At 42.6% G+C, this 10,000-nt stretch overlaps 1 protein-coding gene across 1 annotated transcript in view; it reads left to right on the top strand.

The window, feature by feature from the left end:
• Nucleotides 1–10,000, top strand: part of LOC143286514 (serine/threonine-protein kinase BRSK2-like) — a 129,244-nt gene that overhangs the window by 71,816 nt on the left and 47,428 nt on the right. The window contains exon 4 of the mRNA XM_076594097.1: nt 7,824–7,964. Coding sequence (XP_076450212.1) covers nt 7,824–7,964 — 141 coding nt within the window. The remainder of the gene's footprint in view (nt 1–7,823; nt 7,965–10,000) is intronic.

Here is a 10,000-nt window from a genome sequence, read left to right as displayed (position 1 = left end):
TCTGTTTAGTTCCTCGGTCTCTTTTGTGTTTATTGATCGTGTCGTGTGTGTTTGTGTGTGTTTGTGTGTACTGGAAAAACATAGCGTGGTTGCTTGCGCATGGATGTATTAACATGTGGAATGGACGTCCGTGTACCTTCGTGTGTGAGTGTCTGTGTGTGTGTGTGTGTGTGTGTGTCCCTACGTGTTTGTGTGTGTATGTGTGTGTAATTGAGTGAGTGTATGTGTGTGTGTGTGTGCGTGTGTGTGTATGTGTGTGTGAGTGTGCGTATGTATGTGTACGTGTGTGTGTGTGTGTGTGTGTGTGTGTGTGTGTGTGTGGCTATACGTGTCTGTCAATATCAACCATTACGTGTGCGTCTGTCAGTGCGTGTATAAGCGTTATTATATATCTATTTGTGTACTTATTCGTTTATTTTATTTATTTATTTATTTTATTAAACGACGGTGGGTTGTAGGGACGGGGAATCAGAGAGCTCTGTGCATTTGTGCAGAAAATGTCTGTCTGTCTTCACTGGCCCTTCGTAGTGTAACAACAAAAAAACACGTATTGATCGCAATGTCCATCACATTCTCTGTGTTGTTTTGTATTTTACTCATTGCTTGTGGACAACAGATGGGGTTAATTTGACCTTTTTATTTGGTTTTTATTTTCCTGTTCATTATTACCACCGAAATTTGTTTTAAGACTTCGTCTGTCCTGTACCATGGTCCGGTCTTATCGAATCTTGTCATGTGTCTTGTGATTTTTTGTTGTCTTTGTTGCACGGGCGCAATAGCCGATTTGGTTAGAGCGTTGGACTTTCAATCTGAGGGTTCCGGGTTCGAATCACGGTGGATCAAGGGTGGTGATCTTTACGATCTCCCAGGGCAACATATGTGCAGACCTGCTAGTCCCTGAACCCCCTTCGTGTGTATATGCAAGCAGAAGACAAAATACGCACATTAAAGATCCTTTAATCCATGTCAGTGTTCGGTGGGTTATGGAAACAAGAACATACTCCGCATACATCCCCCGGCCCCCCGAAAGCGGAGTATGGCTGCCTACAAGGCGAGGTAAAAACAGTCATACACGTACAAGCCCACTCGTGTACATGCGAGTGAACATTGGAGTTGCAGTTCACGAACACAGAAGAAGAAGTTGTCTTTGTTGTCTGCCTTTTGAAAAGAACGGAAACGAAGAAATTTCGTATTGAAAAAAAAAAGAAGAAGAATAAAAGGAGATGTTAGAAAATAAAAGATAAAAAGAGAACACACTCATGCACAGTACAATAGGAAGGGGTGGTAGTGGGTGAGGGTAGGGGCGAGTGGAAAGGAGGGAGCACTTTCAGGCACACATATTGTCTCTCTCTCTCTCTCTCTCTCTGTCTCTGTGTCTGTCCCCCCCCCCCCCCTCTCTCTCTCTCTCTCAGATTCTGCCTCTTCTCTGTTTCTCTCTGTCTCTGGGTATATATCTCTGTATCAGTCTCTCTCTCTCTCTCTCTCTCTCTCTCTCTGTCTGTCTGTCTGTCTGTCTTTCTCTCTCTCTCTTTCTGTCTCTGCGTTACACACACAGTGACACACACACACACTCACACTCACACACACACACACACACACACACACACACACACACACACACACACACACAGAAGGGAGGAATGCTGACATTACACAATGTCTAGAAGGGTGTTTTTTAAACACGATCGATTGTGCACAAGTCTGTTCAGAAATTCAACCTTTTGATGACATTTTGCAGTGCTACGTCAAAATTAAGGACCCTGCCGTTCACTGTGTAATGATGTTGACGGGTATTGTGTATAGGTTATATAGTGCATATATATATATATATATATATATATATATATATATATATATATATATATATATATGAGAGAGACGATCACAGTTATCTTGGGTCCTGAGCGCCACTCCTTGTAGAATACACTGAAGACAGAAGCATCGCAAACAGTCAAATATAAAGATAAATACAACCGCAGTCAATTCATGCCTTACAGTTATGATTTAGCAAATTTTCATTGGAGTTCAGCTACTTCCGGCTGGGTTTCAGAAATAAAGGCTTCACAAGCGGTTGAATACATCAAGTGAGTTGAAATCATGTACAGCTAAGCAAAACTGGGCGGGTCAAGTGACACATTATGCACCATGCGATGCATTCTTTTGTCCGTGAGCTAACTGCTCACACACGCACACATGCACAATTCCACACTCACTCACGAGTCAAGTTTTACCTGGTTGTACATGATTTAACTCCCTGCACTGGATGCTGTTTAACCAGCTGATCTGATTGGTGAAACGGCAGGCGTGTCCTGTGTGTGTCGAGTTTGGTCACAGCCAGTTTCATCGCTGGATTTTGTGTGTGTGTTTGTGTGTGTGTTTTTTTTTGTATGTTTTGTTTTGTTTACTGAAACTGAAACTGAAACTGTTGTTGTTGTTTTTTGGTGGGGTGGGAGGTGGGGGACCTTGGTTTTATCTTTGACCTTTGTTTTCAGATCAGAGTCAACCTGACTGGACATTTTGAACAGGTTGTAAAGGTGTGTTTATTTTTCAAAGATTCTGAAATTTTAACATGTTTTCAAAAGCAGGACACTTTCAGTCGATTCAAAATACCAGTTCATTTTCAACAGAATCTCAAAAACCAGAAAACTTTGTATAGGTTCTCAAAACCAGGACAGCTTCAACTAGATTCTTACTAGACCTTTGGATGTTTTCAATGGGTTCTCAAAATCATGAGCATATTTTTTTCAGAAAACCAAAGACATTCCTTACAGACTCTGAAAACCCACACCCATTGCTCTCAGACTTGAGATCGATCGACCTTCATTCAAATTCAGATCACTGTCCACGCAAGCAGGCTCTCTTCTTTCTGGTGCAGAACAAATGAAAGAGGGGCAACACATTACACTTTCAGAACATAAGGGAAAAAAATCCAAGCTTTTTATGTATTGTGTATAATTTCAAAATGTAATGTTTAAGAAGAGAAAGATCAGTTTAAAGCGAATTAAGTCCCCTAGCATTAATTACAGAGTAATTTCCCTTTTTTACTATCTGCACCAAAACGTTTGCAAAATAAATAAAACTTCCATGCTTAGCAAAAGAAGTTCCTGTTTGAACAAAAAATGATAATAATGACTGCTCTTGTTGGGTCAGAATATCAGATCAAAGTGCCAAGTTTAGAGAATACAAAAAATATAACAGTAAATGCAGTTTGCATATAATTAGGCTTCATTTTTTTTTTTTTTGTGCCCATCCCAGAGGTGCAATATTGTTTTAAACAAGATAACAAACGAACTGAATTTTTCCTATTTTTATGCTTAAATTGGTGTCAACTGACAAAGTATTTGCAGAGAAAATGTCAGTGTTAAAGTTTACCACGGACACACACACACACACACACAGGGAGAGAGAGAGACAACCGAACACCGGGTTAAAACATAGACTCACTTTGTTTACACAAGTGAGTCAACAAGTTTGCAAGTTGATGATCTGTTCTGGTTTCCCTTTTTCAGCCAGTGACTGAAAGACAGAGAACAACAAAGGCAATGCCTTCAAGACTCACTTGTGATACACTTTTTAAAAAAATCCAAGCTATTTATGTATTGAGTATAAAGCATTTGCTGTTATATTTATATTTTTTGTATTCTCTAAACTTGGCACTTTGATCTGATATTCGACCCAACAAAAGATCTGACATTATTATCATTTTTTGTTCAAACAGGAACTTCTTTTGCTAAGCATGGAAGTTTTATTTATTGCAAACGTTTTGGTGTAGACAGTAGAACAAGGGAAATTACTCTGCTGGGGAACTTAGTTTGCTTTAAACTGATCTTTCTCATCTTAAACACTACATTTTTAAATTATACTCAATACATAAAAAGCTTGGGGTTTTTTTTTTAAAGTGCATCACAAGTGAGTCTTGAAGGCCTTGCCTCTCTTGTTTCAAAATGTAATGTTTAAGATGAGAAAGATCAGTTTAAAGCAAATTAACTCCACTAGCATTACAGAGTAATTTCCCTTCTTTACTCTCTGCACCAAAACGTTTGCAAAATAAATAAAACTTCCATGCTTAGCAAAAGAAGTTCCTGTTTGAACAAAAAATGATAATATTGACTGCTGTAGCTCTTGGGTCAGAGTATCAGATCAAAGTGCCAAGTTTAGAGAATACAAAAATATAAATATAACAGTAAATGCAGTTTGCATATAATTAGGCTTCATTCTTTATTTTTTTGTGCCCATCCCAGAAGCGCAATATTGTTTTAAACAAGATGACTGGAAAGAACTGAATTTTTCCTATTTTATGCCAAATTTGGTGTCAACTGACAAAGTAGTTACAGAGAAAATGTCAATGTTAAAGTTTACCACGGACACACAGACACACACACACACACACACACACACACAGACACACAGACACAGACACACACACACACACACACACACACACACACACACACACACACACACAGACAACCGAACACCGGGTTAAAACATAGACTCACTTTGTTTACACAAGTGAGTCAAAAACACCCTCAAGCTCAAATGAAAGGACCATGAACAGGCAAGATGCCATCTGCGACCAAGACGAAATTCAGATGTCTCTGGGCGCGTGTTTGTGCATGCACTTGTGGCCTCCGAAGAAAGCGCTGTAGGCAGGGTTAAGTCAAAGCACAAAACGCCAATATTTTGTATCGTCAAATCATGGGCAAAAAAGTTAATGCCATGACTGGGTCAAACCGAAAAAGAAAAAAGAAAGAAAGGAAAAAGAACGCACTCAATTCCAGTTTATAAACATTGCCTTTTTTCCGAACAAGAAGATCAGCGCGCGGTCACACGCGCGCGTGCGCACACACACGCACACACACGCATACACACAGAGATCAGAACAAAACACTTTAAGCAACCCATCAACCAGACAGTAATTTTACCAATCAACGAAACAGTTCAGTACATCATTGTGAGCAGTCATCAAGCCTATTAATAGCAACATCATCATGTGAAAGGGTGTGTCCTTGCCTTGCAGTTAATTGTCAACCGTTAAAAACGGTCATGGCGTCCTACAGGTTACATTCCGTTTCACAGATAATGTATCACATCGCGCGCGCGCGCACACACACACACACACTCACACACACACACACACACACACACACACACACACACACACAAGAAGAATCAAGAATATTTAATCCTTTGACCCCTGTTGGGGTTTTGCGGATATAAAGTAACAACATTAGTGACATGCACCAAAACCTGAAATGCAAACAACAAATAAAACAGCGAACTGGTGATAAAAAAAAAAAGAAGAAGAAAAAAACAGTGGTCGTATCATCTTGAAATCTTGCCTTTTTTTGATGAATTTCCTCTTTCAAACTCTCTCCTCCCTGCTTTTAACAAATTGCAAAAACTAAAATCTGATTTTGGATGCAAATAATATTATGTCTTTGGGATAAACTCATTACGAAAACAACACACACACACACACACACACGCACGCACGCACACACACACACACGCACGCACTCGCACGTACACACACACACACACACACACACACACACACACACACACACACACACGCACGCACGCACGCACGCACACACACGCACTCGCACGTACACACACACACACACACACACACACACACACACACACTTCAGCCACCACTACTATCATCCAGAACATCACTGCTATAATGTTTTTTCTCACCGTCAGAATATCGCAGGACGACAAATATGCACTGCGAGAGCATGAGGTGTTACGGGATTTGTTATCAATTGTGGGAATCTGATGTGTTTTTTTCCTCTTTTTTTTTCTTCTTTTTTATTGCTTTGCTGTGTGTGTGTGTGTGTGTGTGTGTGTGTGTGGGGGGGGGGGGGGGAGGCAGGGATTCGGTCTCACCGTGGTGGAGGTCAGTGGTAGGCATTGAGGAGAGGTGGTGGTGGTGGTGGTGGTGGTGATGGTCTTGATAATACCGTTGATTTTGTTGTATGAATAAGGGATTTGTTATCTCTTAGTTTAGTTCCTGAGCTTTAATATTCCAGACAAGTGGGCAGTCAGCGCTGTCGCCTTTCATCTCTTGCATGCACATTTGTTGTTGTTGTTGCTGTTGTTGTTGTTGTTGTTGTTGTGTGTGTGTGTGTGTGTGTGTGTGTGTGTTTTCTTGTGTTCTGCTGGTCAGGCATCTGCTTGGCAGATGTGGTGTAGCGTATATGGATATGTCCGAACGCAGTGACGCCTCCTTGAGCTACTGAAACTGAACTGAAACTTTCTTGTGTTCTCTTTTCTCTGTAACACATGTATATCCTTAACAATATTCAGTGATGATAACACGTGTTTTTCGTTCTACGTGAAAACGAGATTGTCCTGCCAGCGAAATAACACTGATCATGTGCGAGACAACAAAGATAACTCTGTATCCTCCTGTACTCTGGAGTAACCTCTTTTCTGTTGGTGGGTGGTGGTGGTGGTGGTGGGTGTGGGTGTCTGGGGTCTTTTGATTATGTGTATAAAACACGTGGATCGACTCGATTTGTTTTAAAGTTGGAATGTTTATAGTTTCATAGTGGCTGTGGCGAGGGCGGTTTTGGTTTGCCCTGTCCTTTGGCTTTTTCGGTGGTCGACCATTTAAGCATTGTCCATCTTTATTAAGTCACTGCAGCCTAGATGCTCGTGTGTGTGTGTGTGTGTTTGCGCGTGAGTGCGTGTTTTCATGTGTGTATGTGTGTGTGCGTGTGTGTGTGTGCACGCGCAAACGGTAATCGAACTTTTTACGTGAAGTCGTCCCTGACTGAAGCAGTCTGGTACGCACAACCCCCTTCATCCCCACCCCTACTCCCGCGTTCAGAAAGCGGTCTGCCAGACACTGTTCTTTGTGTAGAAACCACGAAAAGCTGGGCCATGTCGTCACAAGAGGTGATGTGGCGTCACATGTGGCACGACGGAGTCATCTCGATAGAAATGATGGGCGTCATAAGAAGCGGCACCCTGTCTGTTTCTGTTCTGATTGTGGGTTTTTTTTATTTTACTAGTCTGGCGGGTGTTCGAAAGAGCGATATTACGGCACCAGCTGATATTATTTTTCTGGATATCCACAGCCCTTCAGTGTTGTCAGTTTAGCTGAAAGATTCGGACAGCGATGTGGTGAACATGTCACTCAGAGACAGATAGTTCATTTGCTCTGCATTCATGTTCAAAGAATTTGATATGTAGCGGCAAATGGTGCGAGTGCGCGCGAACGCGCGCGTGTGTGTGTATGCGGGTGCGCGCGCGCATATTTCTTCTGTCATTGTTGCTATGTACACATGTCAAATGATCAGTATAGTCAGGACCTTCCTTTTTTTTCTTTTTTTTTGAGGAAGTGTCTAGGTTTGTTCCAATGTAGGTATTCTACCTTTTATTTACCTGTGTGCTAGCTGAATCGGTAGCTTGAGTTGCTAGCATTGACTTCAAGTTGTGTACCATGTAAATGAAGATTTGATTGTCATTTGATTTGATATGGATACTAACATAGCGCCTCTCCTCGGTCGGAAACCAAGCTCAAAGCGCTTTACAAACTCGGGGTCATTTGCACAACAGGCTGCCTACCTGGGTAGAGCCGACTGACGGCTGTTGTTACCACTCTTCATTGGTGTTTAAACGAAATATGGGCCATTTTCCCTTGTTTCACGCCAGCTTAAAATTATTTTACCTGTGTGTGTGTGCGCGCATCTGTGTGTGTGGGTGTGGGGTGTGTGTGTGTGTGTGTGTATCTGTGTGTGTGTGTGTGTGTGTGTGCATCTGTGTGTGTGTGTGTGTGTGTGTGTGTGTGTGTGTGTGTGTGCCAGGTACCTGATCCTGGAGCACGTGTCGGGGGGCGAGCTGTTTGACTACCTGGTGAAGAAGGGCCGGCTGACGCCCAAGGAGGCACGCAGGTTCTTCAGGCAGATCATCTCCGCCCTGGACTTCTGCCACAGCCACAACATCTGGTGAGGCGCTGGTGGTGTGATGTGGTGGTGGTGTGTGGTGGTGGTGTGTGGTGGTGTGGTTTGGTGTATGGTGAAGTAGGGAGAGGAGTGGTGGTAGTGGTGTGGTTGTATGATGAAGTGGGAAGTGTTGGTATGGGGTGTGGTAGAGGTAGTGGTTGAAGTGTGGTGGAGGTAGTGGTAGAAGTGTGGTGGGGAGTTGTGGTGTGTGGTGTGGTGGAGGTAGTGGTAGAAGTGTGGCTGAGAGGTGGGGTGTGGTGTAGGTAGTGGTAGAAGTGTGATGGAGGTAGTGGTAGAAGTGGTGTGGGGTGTGGTGGAGGTAGTGGTAGAAGTGTGGTGGAGGTAGTGGTAGGAGTGTGGTGGAGGTAGTGGTAGAAGTGTGGTGGAGGTAGTGGTAGGAGTGTGGTGGAGGTAGTGGTAGAAGTGTGGTGGAGGTAGTGGTAGAAGTGTGGTGGAGGTAGTGGTAGAAGTGGTGTGGGGTGTGGTGGAGGTAGTGGTAGAAGTGTGGTGGAGGTAGTGGTAGGAGTGTGGTGGGGTGTGGTGGAGGTAGTGGTAGAAGTGTGGTGGAGGTAGTGGTAGAAGTGTGGTGGAGGTAGTGGTAGAAGTGTGGTGGGGTGTGGTGGAGGTAGTGGTAGAAGTGTGGTGGAGATAGTGGTAGAAGTGTGGTGGGGTGTGGGGTGTGGTGGAGGTAGTGGTAGAAGTGTGGTGGGGAGGTGTGGTGTGGTGGAGGTAGTGGTAGAAGTGTGGTGGGGTGGGGTATGGTAGGGAGGTGGTGGTGTGGGGTGTGGTGGGGAGGTGGTGGTTTTGTGTGTGTGTGTGTGTGTGTGTGTGTGTGTGACATGAAAGAAAGCAAGAAAGAAAGAAATCAGAGAATGCGTTGTGTTTGCTGTGTGCCAATGTTTCTAGGTGAAAACATCGTATGTACCAGTCATTATGATATTCGTAAAAATATTGTTAACCGATAAGTATGTATCTCTAAGGTCTTTCTTTTCAATTCAAAACATGTTATCTGCAGACGAGCGGGATCCATTAAGACATACTTTATATATATATATATATATAGAGAGAGAGAGAGAGAGAGAGAGAGAGAGAGAGAATTTGCAATGTTGCCTTGTACACTCATGCAGATAAAGGAATGTGACCACTGATTTCACCTTAATTAATGCAGAGGTTGTGATAAAACCGATGCGTATACTTGATTACGTTGTTTTCAGAAAGCCTTCATGTCCCTCCAAAAAAGGCCAAAGGTTGATTAAAATTTTGAAATCCTATCTTTCGATTTTTGACTCTCTAGTTAAGAACATAGTGTACAACTTGTCACATACATGCCTCAGAATGGATCAAGGTTTCTGATAACGCACAAATAATAAAATGCATCCCTGACTCGATTGAAATATAATGGACGAACTGTATACTCATTGAACTGGTATCTGGGACGTTTGACTTCCTGTGTGGGAGCTTCACTCCTGTGTTTGAATCTCGTACGATGAAGAGTTAATTCCCATCACTTTTTGGCCGAGGCACCTATATGATTGTGACAAGAAGATAACGCCAGCCGTTGTATGTGTGTCGCAACCGGATCTGCTACGAAGAAGAGTTATTTCCCTTAACGTTTTGGCTCAGAAACCTACATGATTGTGACAAGAAGATAACGCCAGCCGTTGTATGTGTGTAGCCATGCGGATTAGATTACAATGTGCAGCATTCGCGTGACCCTCTGAAGGTAGGAAGTCTCTAGAACTCCGTGGTATAATGGTAAAAGAGTCCCTGATGTCCACCCATATTATTTTTTTTAGCATAGCAGAATATGGATGTAAAACAAAAATACATTAAGAAAAACTTGGGGTTTGGTAAGCTCAGAATCAGAACTCATATTAAATCAAAACCTTAGATAAGGGTTTTTAGACACAACAAATAAGGGTAATGATCAACCATGAGTACGAGATGTGTGAGTTATGCAACTTTACATGTACTTTGAAACATTCATGTGTGAACTGTGCAAGTCGAGTTTGTTCACGGTCTTCTTTACAGATATGACT

This window comes from Babylonia areolata, chromosome 10 (genome assembly GCF_041734735.1).
Source record: "Babylonia areolata isolate BAREFJ2019XMU chromosome 10, ASM4173473v1, whole genome shotgun sequence".
Classification (NCBI taxonomy): Eukaryota; Metazoa; Mollusca; class Gastropoda; order Neogastropoda; family Buccinidae; genus Babylonia; species Babylonia areolata.
Note: the sequence above shows the minus strand (reverse complement) of the source record. Positions and strands in the feature narration are given on the sequence as shown.